The sequence below is a fragment of the Gopherus flavomarginatus genome, chromosome 6 (assembly GCF_025201925.1).
Source record: "Gopherus flavomarginatus isolate rGopFla2 chromosome 6, rGopFla2.mat.asm, whole genome shotgun sequence".
Lineage (NCBI taxonomy): Eukaryota > Metazoa > Chordata > Testudines > Testudinidae > Gopherus > Gopherus flavomarginatus.
This window is the reverse complement of record NC_066622.1, coordinates 18,747,438-18,767,105: the sequence shown is the minus strand read 5'-3', so window position 1 is coordinate 18,767,105 and position 19,668 is coordinate 18,747,438. Positions and strand designations below refer to the sequence as shown.

Here is a 19,668-nt window from a genome sequence, read left to right as displayed (position 1 = left end):
TTTCATTTGTAATATGGTGACAGTAATACTCACCAATGTCACAGGGTATTAGTTAATGTGAGCATTAATTAATGAATATTTGCAAAGTACTTTGAATAGGCAAAATGCTTAGTAAGAGCCAAGTATTAAGTTATCAAACACCACATTAAATTTAGGGATGTAAAATGTTAACCAGTAAGCAGTAGTCTTACCGGTTAACCGGCCTTAAGCGTTAACCCCAGGCTGGCATGCCGGCTGACCCCAGCGGTCCCATGCCGCTTGGCTGGAGTGGGCCCAGCTGCGCCGGCTGGATGGGCCCCAGCTGCCTAATCGATTAACCATTTAAATGAAATGTTTGTTAATCATTTAAATGGTTAACTTTTAAACCAGTGTTTACATTCCTAATTAAAATGTTCTATGTGTCAGAGAAGCCCACTAGGGGAAGAGCAATCAACAGAATTATTAGGAACAAGACAATGCCTATTTACTATTGTTTTTGGAGAGCTCTTTAAGCCTTTAATGTTGGGCTCTTTTACATCGAGCCGTGAATTTCCTTGCTTGGATGGGCTTTTATGAGGCAACGTTATTTTCTTGCTCTCTTTGGTTTTGAACACTCAGTATAATCTCTGTGTGCTCAAGACAGGGGGTGGGTCGGTTGAATTATAAATATGACTTTTTGTGTATATAAATGGATCCTATAGAGAGGGACATATTAGAAATGCATAGACTGATATTGTATAGATCAGTAATATTGCAGTCTGCATTCTATATAGGCTATGACAGTATATACTCTATCTGCTTGTTAGGAGGTTGCTATTTGGGGTTGGGAGGGAAATGTGTAGGAGGACTGGAGTGTTTCTTTTGGTTAGTCATAAGAGTGAGCTAGGACTCCCACGTCTTATTCTTAACTCTGCCATTTGCTCACTATTCGACCTTTAGCTAATTACTGGGGCCTGATCCTGCCATCACCTCAGTCTAGGCAAACTCTTGCACCCCCTTGAAGCCATAGGTATAGTTTGGGCGGGGTATGCAGGGTGTTGCCCCCAAAACAGCAAGCCTTGGGCAGGCATTGAATTTGGTCCCCATCTGTAGCCCCATTGGCTTGGCTGGAGATGCCACCCTGCCCATAGAAGTCAAACAACACCTATGCGTGAGCCCTATTGACTTCAAGGATGTAAGGTTCTGCCCGGGGGGTTTTATACCTCACTTTACCCAGCTCTAAAAGGGGTACTGCACCCTGTTCCTCAGTCCCAGAGGATGATATGAAGTTTAATTAACAAATGGCTGCACACGCAAAGCACCGCTTAATCAGTGGATCTCAAGGCACTGCAACTGATTTTTGCAACAACAAAATCCTTTTAGGAGGCTAATTTGGAGATAAAACATCCTGGAGTCAATACTACAATCAAGGCAAAAACCTATGTGTTATCTATCCGCTCTCTGCTTTCTGCTCAGCTCTTCCACTCTCTTCACCAATAGCACTGAACTGCGCGAGCAGAGCAGACGGTGCCCAGCGCCGTTTTCCAGGACAAACTCGTGCCTCTCCCCCTGCAGAGTGGGTCCGTTCAGCAGAGCTAAGCGCTTCTTTTACACCTTTTTGCAGCCCTGATTGCTGCCGCCGGCTCTTGCAGTGAGTTATGCTCTCCTGTAGGCTACAATGTGTCAGTTGTTATAAAACCTGCGGGGAGGAGCCAGGCTGCGTGACGTGGGGAGAGCTCGATTCAAGCCCGCAGTCAAAGCAGGGCTGTGCACAAGCTCCAGGGGACGGAGCAAATGCATTTCCAGCAGGCAAACTTCTCTCTCTGGGTCTTTAATCCTTTCGGTTAATCAGACGTGCTGAGGGTGGGGGTGTGAGGAAGCGAAATGAGAGCCCCTTTTGCAACCTGACCTTCTTGGATTAAAGCCAGGGCTTTCCTTGCCTGCGCTGGGTTTGACTGCATGCTGCGAAGGAGGAGTCCTTGCGTGTGTGTGTTGTTGGGCTAGGCTGTTGCTAAATTGTGACCAATATTTTTTTTTCTTAAATCTCTCTGAAGATTTGGGTGCAGCTGAGATTCCCCCACTCCCACCTTTTAGTATTGTTTCCACAAGGGCAAGTTCCCAAGCTTCCTTTGCTGGTGCTGCAGCCCCTTTGGTTGTTGCAAATGAAGGGAATTCTTTTTGCAAAGGGAGAGAAGGAGGGTTTTTTATCTTTGCAGCAAAGTGAAACAGGCACGCTTGCAAAGCTGCGAAACTGACTCACTGTGATCAAATAGAGCGGAGCAGACCGGGGGACTTAAAAAAAAAAAAAAAAAGAGAGAGCGAGAGAAAGGATCCTGGGATCTTTTAGATCTTTCAAAAGATGTCATCTCAAACTAAGTTCAAGAAAGACAAAGAGATCATAGCAGAATATGAAACTCAAGTAAAAGGTTAGTGAACGCTTTACCTTTGACTCCCCACCCCCCACCTTTCTCCCCTTCTGTTTCTCATTGTCAAATCTTATTATGCATCAATAGTCTTATTGTCAAAATCCTGGATAAGCAGCCCAAGCCCGGGTTGTTTTATTTTCTGCCTTTGGTCGTACAGAGAGAACGAGCGGTTTGGTGTGTGGATGATAGGATGGATGGGTAGTAAAAGCTGCATTGCAGTTGTATGAAAGCTGTATGGTTGGCTTTAGGAGTGTCAGTTTTAGTAAGATCCATACTTCCTCTTCTTGGTGATAAGTCATTCTAAAGCCATTTTGATAAATTTCACCTTTCTCAGATAAAGTCTTTTTTTCTATGTGGCTATGAATATGTATGCCTCAATCTGTTTGTTTGTATACATAAAGCAATTGATATTTAGTATGCATTATGTCGGCAAGGATGTATACCTCCCACGTACAGCATATTCACAGATATTCAGCATATTCATATTAACAAATATTGCGATATAAGAATACTATCTATTCCATGCAGTAATATTTAGGATATATCTTAATGCTATTAAAACCAAGGATGTTTAAATGTAGGACTGGCACTCTATCCTTAGCTCCCAGGTCACACAATATATGCCTAGGCATAGCGGTAGAACATATGTTGCACAAACCCTCTGCTGTGAAACCTCTGCAATAATAGGGTGGGTTCTGCATGGAATTTCTGGCATCAATGTATGTATTTATTCCTAATTCAGTAGCTCTGCGATAATGTAACAGTTTTTGTCTTTCCACCCTTCTTTTAAACAAGTAATAAAAAAAAATTATCATTGAGAAATTAAGGCCCCGTGCATGGGTGACCTTTTAATCTGCAGATTATTGACACGATAGATTGTGCTGTCTGGTGTGGAACCAATATCAATGTCTATTTATGGCTTTCTTTAATCTGTGGATTATTGACAGGATAACCCAAAGAACTGTTATGATCTGTTGTGTTTGCATGCCCTTGCCATCTGCTGATAGGTACCAGTTCTGTGGACTGTAGACAGAAATAAAATCCCTGGGAAACTTTGGATGCAAAATTGATAGTGAGCAGTTGCTACATATTAAAATGGAATGGTCACCTTCATTTCTTTTTTTTTTATTATTATTTAAAGTGATAACTTTCCCATGAAATTAACAGTTGAGACCCAGATCCTGCAGACACTTAATTCATGTTCTTAAGTTTATGTGCATGAGTATTCCTTTTGAGTTCAAGGAGGCTACTTGCGTGCATAGGGTTAAACACACATGCAAGTGTTTTGCAGGATCAGGATCTTAAAGGGTAGATGAGATTATTGATGTATTTTTGTAAGTAAATAAACAAAGTGTACCATATTTGTTTGCATTCTGGTAATGTAGGCCCTGATCCTGCAAATACTTTTGCAAGTGACTTTATGCCTATAGTTAGTTCCATTTAATTCAATGGACTACTTGTGGACATAACAATTGTTAGTAAATGTTTTGCAGGATCAGATCCCTTGAGGCAGACTGTTCTGTTTCTAAATTTTGCAGATAAAATGCAATAATAAAAAAATTTCCTGAGCTGAGACCACTGAATGCCAAATTTCAGGCACTGAGCTAATTTTTATTGCAGCTGGATTTATAATGGAAAAGTTGGCATCTTCTAATCTAACAACAGTACAAATGGCTCCAGTGTAGTGAAAGGAGGGGTGGGTGGCTGTGTGTGTGTGTGTACATGAATAATGCGTGTGTTTATGTATGGTTTTATTCTGATTATTAAAAACATGATTTTTAATACAGGGCCTCATAATTGTGCTATTAATTGTTCTTGGATAGCCTGTAATTCTGTTAGAGAACTCCTTAATTTTGTTCATAGTACCATCATTATAATAATCTGTCACTTGAATTATTTTTGTTGATGGCAAAAAACTCTTGCGCTTGCAATTTTAAACTATTAATTGTTAATGTGTTTCCATTTAAAGAAAACCCAGAATATATAGATGTGAGATGATCTGGAACAGCTCCCATGACCCTATCATAACTTTTTGTTATATAGAAATTCCATATTTTGCTGTTTCTAAATGTCTGGTTAAAGGAGAAGTCATATTCTCTCTCTCTCGCACACACACTCTTAGCAGAATTAAAAAATGTAAAACAGTGTGAAATGCATCAATGAGGGAAGACTTGTGAACTCTTAAAGTAAAAGAACTAACTTTCTTTGATTCTCACGAAGGGTCAATTAGCTTGTGTCAGTTTCCTCCTGAATTCAGCCACATCTCCCTCCCCAGATACATTATTTAAATTGAACTGCTGCTTGGATGCCTCAAACCAGTGCCAGATGGGAGGATTTTGAGGAGGGGGTTGTCAGTTGATTTTGTGCCATTGTTTACTCTCTTTTGCATTTCAGCCTTTTGTAGCCAGTTTTGAAGAATGATATAACAGTCACAACATATACTGCTTGGTGCCAATTACCTTTCTCCTCATGTATAATTTGGGCAAATTGATGTTATTGCACCCTGCAGTTAAGCAGATAAAATACTCTTAGCCTATGAAATCTCTCTGTTTTAAAGGGGAGGGAGGGATTTGCTTTTATTCCTAAAGACTGACCCCTGCTTATACAGTGTATTTAAAGATGGATTGGGCCAAATGTGGACCCTACTTCTCCCTCTACACCGCTGACATCACTAGGGCTGTAAGAGGGTGACTGAAGATGGGGTAATGGCTTACTCTTTCCAACAAGTTTTTCCATGAATATCTCCATACCCTTTTGTGGTGTATGACTAGGTTCAAAATATTAATTTGCCATGATTGTTCATTGTCTGACTTCAGCAAAATGGAAATATTGAAGCTGCAGGCTCATTGGCACTGGGGTTGTACTCATGGAACGTGTTCTCCTTTGATGCCCTGTTTCATCAGAGCAACCAGGACTTGGGCCAGGCCGCTTTTCTGGGTGGCAACAACAAAGAATGGAGGCTCATTTTGCCCATCGAGTTGGGATAGTTTTCTTGAGGTTATTTCATTCTTACGGTGCCTTTTGTACTTACAGAAAAGTCGGTTTTCTGATACAACCACCGGATCTATCCTTTAATCTGAATATATGTTAATTTATGCATTGCTGAAGGCTGCAAACAGTGAGGAGAGAGGATTTGTTTAGGATGATGCCAAGGCGTGTGACTAGAACTAACAAGATGAAATTAGGAAAAGGGGAATGTACACAGTAGGTCTGGTTCACCGCTGCCCCACTGTAGGTTTATGCTGGCATGACTCCTGTGAAATCAGTGGTGTTACCTCTGTATAAAACTGGGGCTAGGATGACCAAATCAGGACCAGAATTTTGTATAAGCCGAAACTTCCTAGCAGATGCATTTTGGCTAGTGAGTAGTTTCCATGGGGCAGTGGTGGGAGCTCTCCTATTTGAGACATTTTAAAAAAAAAATCTATCATAGATTGGGCAAAACACTAGAAAGTATACTGTAGGGAATAATTGTGCACTAATGGCTTTCCCCACCCCAGCAGGATGGATGTTCTCGACTTTGGGGGTCATGACCTCCTCTCCTTTCTCCCTTCCCCAGTGTCAGGGGGTTGGGGTCACTCTACCCTTCGCATGTTGCTAAATGATCAAACTAAGGGTACAGTCCTGGCTTAACTGAAATCAGTGGCAGAACTCCTGATAAATGCATTGTGGCCAGGACTTCTCCAAGATAATCAGAATGGTCCCATTTGGCCTCTAGAATCTGTGAAATGGGAGAGGATCCAGTATGGGAAAAGCTGGGAACTACTGAAATAGATAAACCAGTCAGTCTCTTTCTTTTAACCGCTTTGGTTCCATGAACAGAATGGCTAATTGCATTGAATGGCAGTGCTCACAAGGCTGAGCTTTAAAATGAAGCCGACATTTAAGAGGAAAAATTATGGTTGGGCAGGAATGTTTATTTAATTGTCTTTGATCATGTTTCATAACTGTGCACCCAAATGGTGGTGTAGTTTATAGCTCCAGATGTTGAGCACCACTATGCAGAATACAGAAAGGCTTGTATAGGGAAGCCTGAGTTCCTCCTTCAAGGGAGGGCATGTTCTGTGAATATCATGCACCTCCTACATGAACAGAACAGAGTGAGGTGCTTTGCATTCCAGCAAATGGTTCTATAATGGGCAGGATTTATCAATGTACATCTATGGTGCAAACGAGTTCCTTCACTAAAGCCTTGATGGAAGCCTTACAACATCTGTTTTCTCTCTCTTCCTCCTTCCCCTTTGTGATGTTGAGATCTGTAACCAAACTTCCTCCATGTCTCGGTGTGTTGGTTCAGGCCTATCTATAACTGACACATAATCTTTGCAGTTGTTAATCAAATTTGGCTCTCCTCCAAACTGCACTACCCCACTGAAGGCAATGGGTTGCATGGATGTAAGCTTGAGGAGAACAGGCCTTCTGTTTTTCCTTCCAGCTAGCCTAAGTCTTGTCTACAAAATCTCCAACAAATGACTGAAATGGAGAAAACTAGTAAGAGAAAGAGACTAATGGAAACAAAATTCTGGCATTGGAACAGCTGGCACATGACTATAATAGGAGAAAATTGAAGAAGCATGTCTCATTATGGAGAAGAGGCCTGAATGCTGAACGCAAGGCTACAAAGTGTTCCAAAAGGCTAGATCAAAAAAGGGGGAGAGAGCAGAAAAAATTCATGCACTTATTTCCAGAGAAGTATTTTCACCTGAGGAGAGAGAAAAGGAGTTTGCTGTAGTGGTATGTTAAAATTCCACCTCCCAAGAAAAGACCCATGATCCATGCAGGGAGGATGATTACTGGCACATACTAAATCTGTTTATTATAGAGGAAGTTACTGAGACTTGTGACAATGGTGACCGAAATTATGGCTATATTAAGTGCTAGTTTTCTCATCCAGTGTGTCAGAGGCCAGAATGGAGAGAACCTAATTCCCACCTCTTTAACCCATTAACAAGATGGGGATAACTAGGCTAGAAACAGCAGGCCCTCTTGGTGAAGAGACCACCATGTGATTATATATGGTATCTCAAAAATCAAAACTGTTTACTTCCAAAAGCAATACCCAGACAGGTCATGGCATGTTGCATGTGTGTTAATGTGCATGGATGTTGCTCCTAACAGAGCAGTCACTTTAGTAGGCTAGATGCATATCATGGAAGATGCCTTTAGCTGAGACTAGAAAAAGGGCTAAGATTTAAACACTAAAATTGACTTGGTGGGGAAAATGTGATATAAACATCATAACACAATAAATCAGAGGAGAGCTAGGCACAATAACGAAAAACAAAAACTCTTACCAGGGAAAAAATCACCAGCACACTGGAAGTGATAGAGAGGTTGGACAAACACAATGAATTTTAACAGCAACCCTAGCTAGCGATAGTAGAAACAATGTAGATGAAAGCCAAACTGTACTTCCAGTGAGGTTACTAGGGAATTTTGCCATTGATTTCAATGAGAATAGGTTCAAATCCAAAGCTTTCTAAGGTTTGCGGTTAATTGAAGAGGAACTCAAAGCATAAAAGAGCAGAATAGGTGTGGAAGTGGCGCAAGATGTAAAGCAACTGGAAAGAGCTCAGAGAAGAGGGACAAATGGTTAGTGTGGTGGCTGGACTGATCTGAGGAAAGATTAAAAGAGCTGAGTGCCAACTACAAGGAGCGTGGGGGGATGTGATTATCTTTCTAACTAGAAGGGTAATAAAGCTCTGAAATAAGCTTCCTCCCCTCCCCCAACAGGGGTTGTGAAATCTCTCATCATCAGAGGTTTTTAACAGGTTGGACATCAAGGATGGTCTAGGTTTACTTGGTCCTTCCTCAGTCAGGGGCTTGCACCTGATGATTTCTCCAGGTCCCTTCCAGCCTTTCATTTCTGTGCTCCTGTCTACAAATATCTGAAGGGTAATAAACAAACACAGAGGATGGAGAATAATTATTTAATGGAGTTTGAGATGGGTTGACTGTGGATAATGGGAGGAAACAAAGGAAAAAGGGCATTTAGGCTGAATATCAGGAAACTTTTCATGGCAGGGAGATTTCAATTGACTGAAGCCCCACTGCTTGTGCCACTTAGAAAGTAGACTGGACAGAGCACTAGATAATATAATGTACTGTGTGTGCAGCCTGATGAACTGAGCTCTGCCTCAACTTTGGTCTTGAGCAATTTGCTTGCAGTGAAAGTCAGCTCTGCCCAGTATCCAAAAAAGGAATATGCATCACTTATGTCCCATTTGAGGGCTGAAATGGGATTAAAGTGGTGTGTAGTTGTTGGATGCAGGGGTGATTTTTTTCATCTCCCAATCAATCAATCAATCTCTCTCTCTCTCTCTCTCATGGGGATAATTATATTTACTTACCTCATTGTGGAAAGGGGGTGATTGTGAAGATTAGTCAATGTACCACACTGTTGAAGATATAAGGTAGTTATATCCATATACCGACAGGTATGTTAGTAGTAGCAGCATTATTACTGGGAGTGATGCAGGGGGTTAGGACTAGGTGACCTAAAAGATCTTTTCCATCGGTAATGTCTATGCAGTTGGATAAAAAGGGCTCTCTTGTTTGGGGTGTCTCACCTCTCTTGTTTTCTGTGCTTGAGGCATAATCTATAGTGCTTTCAATATGCTGATGAAACTCAGCTTTGTCCATATCTTGACAGATTCAGGAGAAGCAGTGGGGTCCTTTACCTAGTGCCATCTGAAGACTGGAGCATGGATGAGAGTGAGCTGTCAGTAACTCAATCCAGATAAAATGATGTGATCCTGTTAGGTTGGGAGAATACAAAGATGCAGCAGACAGAGATTACGTTGACCCCCATGACTGATGGTGTGTGCCTGCTGTAAATTGCCAAGGTTCATAATTTGTGTGTCTAGTTAGACAGCTGCTGCTGAACAGTAAAGTAGCAGTTGTGGCAATCGTGGCACACTTCCATCTGCAGTTGGCTGGAAAGGTTTGGGCTCTTCCCTTCAGATGTAGATCTCACTACTGTTGTCCATATTTTTTACACTTCAAGATTAGACACCGCAATGAAGTTGCATCTTAATCTTTTTGGCAGGCGAAACCGTCTGGATGAGAGGAATGTCTTAGCAAGAGCATGACACCATGCTCACTGATCTGCACTGCTTGCCATTTGACTTCTGGCTAGAACTTAAGATGTTGGTTTTGATCTGAAAACCCTAAATGGCCTGGAACTCACCCTACCTGAGTGACCACCTCTCTCCGTGTGCCATAGTGCCCCAGCTATAATCCACAGAGACACTCCAGCTAGAACTCCCTCCATATACAAGAGAGGGGTCTGCATGTTCTCCATGAGGTGCTCTCATGGGGGCCACTTGACTATGGAATTTACTCCCAGCTGGTTCAAAATAAGCAGACTTTGTTGAGCTCTTGGAGAGGAAGGGAGGGTAGAGAAAATAGGAAAGGGTCTGTGGCTGAATGGGGTATTGGTTTGTTTGTGATTGCTTGGTTCCCACTGGGTATCATTAAGGAGGGGGTGAGGCAGATTTGGATGCTCTGTTACGATGTATGTGATCATCAGTGATGGCAGGGCACATAGAGCTGCAGATAGGTGCCTTTTTCTTTTAGAAATAAAGAAATGAATTCTGTTTGTCTGCCTTTTGTCAGGCCATCTGTCCTTTGGCTGTCCCTAATGCTCTCTGTCTGCTGTCAGGACCTTGCTCTCACCTCTCTGGAACACTCATCACTACTGCCAAGGCCATTTTCTCTCCTTGTGTCCTCTGCTGTAAGTTAATGGGTCTGAGGCCCTTACTTTTTGCATTCTGCAGCTGCTCTACACCCTTTTCTGAGTTGCCAGAATGTGAGATGGGCCTAGAAACAGCACCTGGAAGGTTCTGTTGTATATCCAGCAAACAAGTCTGAAGAATACCATTTCAGGATGCAAGCTTTCTTCTTTGCATTTCCCAGACTGTTCAGAGGCAAGAATGGATGCATTAAAAATAAATGCCAATAAAGCTGTAGGCGCATATTTATTACAGCCACGTTAAAGCTACTTCTACAATCAGGAGATCCTCCAATGCACAGTTTAAAATGAGCATTTTCAGACATAAAATTTTAATTGGTCTGTCTGGCCAGAAAGATAAATAAATATCTCTTCAGCCTCATTACTGTCAAATGAATGATTTGTTGTTTTAAATGTGGCAAAACTAACTACTTTTAATTATGTAGATGCAAACGTGGATGATTCAGTGTTATAAATCTTGCAGGAAATTAGGCATCCTGGTGGTAACGCTGTTTAATTTGAAACTGCTTGTTGGGACTTCTGCTAACCCTGGCAAAATACAGATGAGCAGTACCCTGTTGGTCACTGTTGAAGCCAAGACCCCACAATGCTCTTTCATCTCCTTGTTCTGCTGTGTGTCTGGCAGCTGAAGAGAATCCTCCATGACCCATGGGTATGGGAGATCTTCTTTCACTGTTGGCGCTGGCTCCATTGTGGAAGAATTCCTTGGGGCTCATCTCTTGTGCATTGAGGGCTCTTAACAATTACTATATGAGTTGTTGGTAAAACCAGCATTTTAGTGGCATTAGCACATGAAAGTGATCTCTGCGTGAAGAGGGCCTGCAGAATCCAGGACTGACAAGAACCAAAGCATCCTCTTAATTTTCACCGGAGCACTGCACTTAAATTTACACTGTAGCAGCTAATCCCTTCCCACTGGTCCCGCTTTGCTCAGGAGATGTAGAAGAGTATTTCTATATAAAAAGATTTTCAGTGTCAGCAGCCATAGTGGAGAAATGGCAGGTTGCCATAAAACCAGCACCTGCTCAGAAGACCAGTTGGGTTGTTGTTCCAGGCCTAAATTCATCCAGCCAAACTCTGGCATCTTAATGTGTATGGATACCACCATCCTATTGCCAAACCTGACTTTGGGGATCGTAGATACTGCTGTTGCAATTGTACTGGTTTGTAAACTAAAGTGAAATGAGAAGGGGCCCACAATTGTCTGCCTGGATGGAAGCAAGAGATCTCATGTGATGGGCTTCTCTGATGTGACTGAAAGAAAGTTTACTCCCTCATATAGGCTGGTGGGAACTTTTATTTATTGGACCAAATTCTGCTCTTGGCTGCACGTATGTAATTCCCATTGATTTAACTGCAGTGTGTTGCAAATTTTGCTGTAAAATCCAAATGCTCAACTGGTATTGTAATAACCTTAGTCCCAGAGTTGGACCTTAGCGTCCAAAATATGGGGGTTAGCATGAAAACCTCCAAGCTTAGCCACCAGCCTGGACCTGGTACCTGCTGCCACCACCCAAAAAATTAGAGTGTTTTGGGGCACTCTGGTCCCCCTGAAAAACCTTCCCTGGGGACCCCAAGACCCAAATCCCTTGAGTTTCACAACAAAGGGAAATAATCCTTTTTCCCTTCCCCCCTCCAGGTGCTCCTGGAGAGATACACAGACACCAGCTCTGTGAATCCAAACAGAGTGAATCTCCCTCTCTGTTCCCAATCCTGGAAACAAAAAGTACTTTCCTATTCCCCCAGAGGGAATGCAACATCAGGCTAGCAATCCAACACACAGATCTCCCCGATTCCTTCCTCCCACCAATTCCCTGGTGAGTACAGACTCAATTTCCCTGAAGTAAAGAAAAACTCCAACAGGTCTTAAAAGAAAGCTTTATATAAAAAGAAAGAAAAATAAGTACACATGTTCTCTCTGTATTAGATGATACAACACAGGGTCAATTGCTTAAAAGAATATTGAATAAACAGCCTTATTCCAAAAGAATACAAATCAAAGCACTCCAGCACTTATATTCATGCAAATACCAAAGAAAAGAAACCATATAACTTACTATCTGATCTCTTTGTCCTTACACTTGGAAACAGAAGACTAGAAAATAGAAACTACTTCTCCAAAGCTCAGAGAAAGCAGGCAGACAGAAAACAAAGACAAAAAACACTCAGTTCCCTCCACCCAAAGTTGAAAAAATCCGGTTTCCTGATTGGTCCTCTGGTCAGGTGCTTCAGGTGAAAGAGACATTAACCCTTAGCTATCTGTTTATGACAGGTATATAGGACCCTTCGACCTCAGGAGAGCTTTGCTGATGCGTACCAGCTGAGACCCAGGCCCTGAGTCTGACGCGAGAGCAGACTTTGTGTACCCGATCCAAGTTGTGAGGCCTGGCATTCATACATCAAAATAGACAAACAGTGTCTCCTTTTCAGTTCATTCTTTTTTCTTGTGGGGTGTGGATTATTACTTATTTTTTTTAATCTGGGTCTGATGACTTGGTCCAGGCACATGGGTTTTGCACGAGAGAAAAATCTACACACTGAGAGGGCTGTGTGTGCAGAACAAAGCACTGCTCAGGAGGCAGAGAGAGAGTGGTGCACTTCTATGATCATAATAAAGATTAATTGATGCTCTCTAATGGAAACAAATTGAATCTATCGTAGATGCTTCCTGTTAAACTAACATCCAGAACACTTGTGCATGAAGGCCAGGATAGTTCAACTAAATCAGCAAGTTCTTGGAAACAATTGACAATCAGAAGCCATTTATGTTTATCTTCAGGATAGCGGCTAAATGAACAGCCAGTAAAATACCCTTGGAGCGGGCTTCTTTCATTTAGCAATTGGGAGGAGTTGGACAGAGCAGCTGGCATCCTACAGAAAGCAACTGCAAATGTAGTGTGTGCGCGCATGCGGGTGTTTGTGGGAAAGTAGGCTTTGGGAATAAAGCTGTGCATATTTCACTCTTGTCACCAACAGGGTCCTGTTTGCACGTGGGCATGGAGTGTTTGTCTGAGAACCATGTTATTCGGTTGTCTTGTAGACCAGTGGTTTTCCACCTGTGGTCTGCAGACCCCTAGGGGTCTGCACACTCTGTCAGATTTCCAAAGGGGTCTGCACCTCCACTCAAAATTTTTTAGGGGTCCGCAAATGAGAAAAGGTTAAAAACCACAGTGGTAGGCTAACCTGAGGCATACTCTAAGGCTCCCCTGCACAGCAACTCTTATTGGGCCAGAACACCCTGGGTTATAGGCAAGATAATGTCCTCGCCACAGTTCAATTTGCCTGTGTGTGATGGGATCAATCCCCGATTCAGCCATGACTGTAGCATAGTTATAAAAGTTTTGTCCTGTGCTCACAAGGAGGACATAAAGAAGATTATAATATGGCCCGGTCCCTACCATGTTATACATGGTGACAAGTATATTTTGCTAAGCCATCGTGGCTGAGACTTCAAAAAATGGGAGCCTAAAGTTAGTCTCTTTAAGGCTGCATTTAAGCTTTTGGCTAAGAGGCTTGATTTTTCAAGAGTGCAAAGCACGTCACTGGGAACTGCTGAGTGCCAGGCTGTACCAGATTTCCAGAAGGTTGTGATTTAATTTATTTGTGGAAAAATTTTTCTGTCTTTTAAAATATCTCCTGCCTATAATATGTATTTCTTTAGTTCTTTCCATTCCCGGATCTCCAGACACTTTACAACCAATAATGAAATAAGCCTCCCATATTGCTGTAAGGTAAGGGAAGTGGCTTGCCTGGGGGCACACAATGAGTCTGCTACAGAGCTGAGAATAGAACACAGTTCTCCTGACTCCCAGTCGTGTGCCTCAGCCTGTGCTGCTTCTCCCTGTGACTTGCAGTGCATTTGTGCCGGTTGGCTCTGTGTGCGCCATATTTGAGGTAGCGATGCTCTTCAGCCTGCGATGAAAGAGAGAGAAACCAAAGCCCCACAGGTTTAAAATGGAATGCCACCAAATTCAAAGCCCATTCGTGTAACTTGACCAGCCAGAGTAATGGCAGAGGCAGCATTTGAACAGAACTATACTTTAATCCCTTGGGTTCATATGGTAGCATTTAGTTAAGACTGAAGCAGCTACTTCTCCTGAGGGAGTGCCTGCACTTTAGATAAAAAGGATGCCGACTCAGCGGTCTCTCCTTCTCATCCCTTCCTTCCCCATTGAGCTGTTAGAGCAACAGAAGGTCCCCATTTCCATATTCCTCAGCCCCTGCTGTGTAGCTGTGAGGCAGAAGATTTTTATTTTTCCCCCTGAGACTCCAAAAAAAACCTCAGGATTTTGTTTTTCTTTCAGGTAAAAATCCAAGTGCTCCTACTTACTTCAGTGTGCAGTTTAAATCACCACAAGCATTTCTTTCTCTCTCCTTTAAACTGGTACTTGAAGGATTTACTTTGCTCTAGGTTGAGAAGCTATTCCCTGAGCTGAGGGACTGTAGTTAGGAGATCCACACCACAAATATATAACCAGCGTAATCTGTGTATAGACAAGCATTGATCTCTGTGAGGCTCTGAGCTGGCCTGAAATACAGCAGGTCCAATTCTTCCCCCTGTGTTGATTTCAGTGGGAGTAACTTGGATCCTGGCCCAAGAAATGCAGATTACATTGTGATACTAGGGAAACCAACCCAATTTCCCCCTCTGATGCTTGGGCAGGAGAGGGAGGCTACCCTTTGCAGTACTGGGATCCTGATCTGACCTTTTCTTTTCTTTCCCCCAAACCCCCCTTTCCTAGAACTTGGGCTGGGCATGTCACAAGACCAGTCCGAATGAGATTTGATCTGCCTGAAAACAGATTCTGTTTACAAAGTTCTGGTTTTCCAGATCTGGGAGGGTTTCACTGGCTTGCTAGTTGTTCTAAACCTACCTACCCATTGTGTATATGCCGTGTAAGGTGGCAGAAGGCTGAAGCTGAAGTGTCTGGGGAAGTCTGTTCCCTTTGTGGTATTGCAGGGATAAACCCTTGATTACAGGGGTGGTAACTCCCATATTGCAGTCATGTATTTTCTGCTGGGAAGGTTGGAAAAAGAAGAGCAAATACCCAGGCTTAACTTTTTTTTCTTTTTCTTTTTTAAAATCCCATTCTATTTATGCTGTGGGCTTTGCCCTAGTATTCTTGCAGCCTACCTATGCTTGGTTCACTTGTGGTGGTGAATAGAAGGATGTGGGTAGGGTGACGCAGGGATGTGTAGTGCATATGGGTTTGGATGTTGATTGGATCATTTTCTTAAGCTGATTATTAGTCTTGTGACTGGTTCTAGCCAACTGGCGTCAGTAGTAATGGGCAAAGCAGGAACAGTCCACTTCAGGCCAAGGGCATTTGAGAGCTGCGTTAAGTCTGAGAGAGGGTGTGGCTTTCAGGGTGTAGGATCAGATCTCCCTGCCCACTGGTCTGAGTCAAGATTTTTTTTTTCTCACCAGGATGAAGTTCCATCATATCTGCTAAATTAATCAATATAAAATACTGAATCCAGTCTGAACTGATCTGAACAGCATTGTGGCTGTGGAGATGAGGGAGGAGGCTACAAATGTGGTGTTTCTCTAGCTGGGTTTTGCTCCAGTTTGCTAAGGAAGGTCGGGTGTGTAGTATTTAGTCAGATTTATAATAAAAATCCCACGGTCCGTATGCCTCCCGCTCCCTATTCACTTTGATGGAAATGAGGGAGGTGTGTGTGTGGGGGGGATTTGTTTCTCATCACCTGTGAGCTGGGCCCTTGCTGCAAGTGGCTGGAGAAGACCAGTCAGGAGCATTTGGGCCATTATTCATGAGGTTTGTTAACTCTGTCACGTGGGGAGCTGCCCTCATGGCAGGGGTGGTTAAGCCCTTTCTGAAATACTATAATTTGATGCTCACAGCCTCTGTCTGTTCAGTCTCTGGTGCCAGGAAGCACTGCAGCTCCTGGGGACGGAGGGCACAGTGTATGCTGCCTTTGCTGTACCTCCAGGTACCTCCCCTGCAGCTCCCATTGACCATGATTCTCCATTCCTTGCCAATGGGAGCTGTGGGGGGCGGTGCCTAGAGGCAAGGGCAACGTAGGGACATGGTGCCGGCCGCTTCTGAGAGTGGTGCAGGGCCCATGGGGGCAATCCTGCAGGCCAGATCCAAAGCCCTGAGGGGCCAGATCCAGCTCGTGGGCAGTAGTTTGCCCACCCCTCCTCTTGGGGATAGGCCAAGGGAAAGTGTCCACGCTAACCTTTTATTGGACTGGTACCAGTGATTGTGGTGCTCTGTTGACTCACCCATGGAGCCCTTGTAAGAATGAATAGAGACGCCCTTCACTGAGTGTATATCTTCCCCTCTGACAGGTTCTAGTCTCCCTATGACTTCTTGCAGGTGAGATCCTGTTTAATGTGTGTGTTCAGCAGATGGGGGAGACAGAAGCACTTCAGCATGCAGTATCATCATGCGTATATGGCTAAGCCACTGATCCGCAGCTTCTTTTCCCTTATACCCATATGTTATAGTCCCTTTTGGTTTCCTGGTTTCAGGCAGAGGTACTGTCTGGATCAGGAGGACAGTTGCTCTGGGTTCAGTCTGGGTGAGACAGAAGTATGGCTGATAAGCAGGAGAAAGCCCCTAGAGGAAACCAGTTCAGGCTCTGGCACACCAGCAATTAAAGTTGCAATGTCCATGTTTTGCTGGTGCAGTTCAGTGGTTCAGTCTCTGGCTCACTTTGGCTCCATCAATGCTCCTGAGTTCTCAGGCAGAGTCTCTAGCTAATGTTGCCGTTTCTACATTAGGCTGCAAAGAGACTGCAACTGTTTTACTTTGATTTCAAGCCTCTCACTACACTGACCCACACCTTCTGTATGCTCTTGGCTAGATAATTGTAGTGTGCTCTGCTTGGAGCTATTCTTGGAAAAAAGTTGAAGCTTCATATAGAGTGGAATGGAGCAGCTTCTCCCTTGAGCCAATCCAAGTGTTGTGAATGGATCTCACTAGTGCCCATTGCTCCTGTGCTTTTTTCTTGTTTAGTCGGAGCACAGGTCACGGTGTTGGCTATGATCTATCCAGCCAAAATAGCCTAGGCCCCCGCTGTCTGAGGGCTCAACACACCTCGTATATGCCCTCTTGCTGCAGCTATGATCAGCTAGGTGGCTCTTGCAGCAGGTTCCTGGCTCAGCAGCACTGGTAGCAGGTTGTCCTCAGCAGAAGCCCTATCATGGTGCTGGGAACTGCTCATGCTGGTGGTCTTCAGGAACCGGGGTTTGGCAGTCTCAGGAAGCAGCACCTCGACCAGACCTTTCATGGTCTGGAACTCAGTGCTCCAGCAGGCTGCTATGTGAACGTTTGTAGATCTTGTTTTCTTTCTACCTCTTTAATTGCTGCCAGGTGCCCGAGAGCTGAGGCAGTAGGCACCATTCATCAATCTTTTAAATAAATTCCTCTTGTAACATTTATCCAAGGGCTGTCGCTAGTCCTGGTTTCAGGTGAAGAATTTTTAGGGTCTATAAGAATCCAACACCAAAAACTCTTACTGTGTTGAACTGATATTTATAGGCTCCTGCAAGGGATAATATTTTAAGTGCTATGTGCACGGTTTTCAGCATTTGTCAAGAGCAGAAGTTACTCTCTGATTCCCTTGGCCCACTGAAGAGGAAAAAGGGGGGAAAAAAAAAGTGAGCTGTTAATTTCCCGCCCCACCTTCTTGCCTGAATTTGGCTTTCTCTCAGTAGCTGTTTGTTAAACTACCACCCACAGCAGCACAGCAATCACCTCTTGAATTGCATTTACCAAGCTTTTTAGAGGCATTTGTACTCCTGACATGTGGCCAATGACTGAGCAGTTCAAATAAGTAACACATGGCTTCAGTTCAGAACTAAAGAAAGAAGTTGTTACATGCTGGATTCATGTTGCAAACTGCCAGGCTCTAGTAAATTTGGCATACAATAATTTCCTCTTTCTTATGGCCTGGCTGACTTTTTTTAATCCTGAATTCTGATTTAATTCTGCCGTGCTTTAGGTTAGCCACCAGCAAAATCATCCTGTTTGAAGATGAGTATTTCTTACTAACCATTATTGTGCTGGCTCCCTCCCACCGCTGTTGTACCCCATATATTATTTTATTGGCATGTCTCATGCCACAAACCAGGAAGGAAATGGAAATGAGTAAAACTTGGTAATCTAAGGAATATTAGTAGTAGCAATATCTCCTATTTATTACTTCCTTAAGGATTCCAAAGTGCTTTGCAAACTATGGGTCTTATTGGCAGCCCAGACTTAACTGGGACTCCTTTTTTTGCACTTGCTGCGTTGCAGGTGAAATTTTGCACCTACACTTATTTATGGTGCAATTTAAGTCATTCAGATATGTGCTCGTATCCCTCTGCCTTCACCTCTGAAATGCAGCTGCCTCTGGGGTGGAGAGTAGTAACTATTTAACAGCACTTTCTAATGCTACTGTGTAGGCTACTGTGTAGTCTAGACAGGAAATGAAGAAGAGGAATACTGTAGTTAAATAAAACAATATAGTTAAATTCCAATCTGGGGGATGACATTTTATCTAGTACAATGAGGCTAACATGCCTACTGTGACACCGCAACCCATATTCTTCATACAGCAACTCCTCCTGCGTAACGTTGTTTTTGAAGTTATGTCGCTGCTCCATTAGGGAACGTGCTCATTTAAAGTTGTGCAATGCTCCCTTATAACGTTGTTTGGCTGCCTGCTCCATCTACTGCTTGTAAGAGTCTGTGGAAGAGCAGCAACTTTACAAGGGAGCATTGCACAAGTTCCTCTTCTCTGCCTCCTCCCCCTCCTAGCGCTCCCCCCGCTGCGAAGCAGCTGTTTGGCGGCGCTTAAGACTTTCTGGGAGGGAGGGAAGGGGAGGAGCGGGCATAGGGCATGTTCCGGCGAGTAGGTGAAGTGAGGGTGGAAAGAGGTGGGCCTGGAGTGGAGCAGGGACGGGAAGAGGTGGGTCTGGAGCATCCCCCAGCAAAGTTGGTGCCTTTTCTTCTCTGGGGAAGCTGGTGCTGCAAAGGTGCTTCCTAGCATCCTGGCCTGCAGCGGTCTGTGCCTGTGTGGGGTAAGCCAGGGGCACTTCCCAACCACAATACAGTACTGTACAGTATATAATGCCTTTTGTCTGCCCCCCCAAATTTCCTTGGAACCTAATCCCCCGCATTTACATTAAATCTTATGGGGAAATTGGATTTGTTTAACATCATTTCACTTAAAGTTGCATTTTTCAGGAACATAACTACAACGTTAAGTGAGGAATTACTGTATTATGATATACTTATAGCATAATTATGATGTATTTTATGCAATACAGGTTGTGTGAGGTGTCTTTGGAAAAGTTATGATTTTCTGAATATGATTATCCTATTTGTATGCATGTATCATTTTTGTGTCTGAAGTTATAAATACTGACTATGTATATCTACTTCAGATGTAGTTACACCTGGGTAATGCCCACTAGACAAGATGCTTTCGGTCTAGATAGCTTGTTGGGAAGGGCCTATTCAGGGCAATGAGGCATTAGGGAAAACAGTAGGCCTTAGTAGAAGCTTATCTCCGACC

General features: G+C 43.4%; 1 protein-coding gene across 3 annotated transcripts in view; it reads left to right on the top strand.

The window, feature by feature from the left end:
- Positions 1-1,699: 1,699 nt before the first annotated feature.
- SRGAP3 (SLIT-ROBO Rho GTPase activating protein 3) overlaps positions 1,700-19,668 on the top strand; it is a 216,619-nt gene continuing 198,650 nt past the window's right edge. For all 3 annotated transcript variants that reach the window (XM_050957305.1, XM_050957304.1, XM_050957306.1), the window contains exon 1: positions 1,700-2,384. In XM_050957305.1, the coding sequence (XP_050813262.1) occupies positions 2,318-2,384 (67 nt within the window). In that variant the 5' untranslated portion in view covers positions 1,700-2,317. The remainder of the gene's footprint in view (positions 2,385-19,668) is intronic.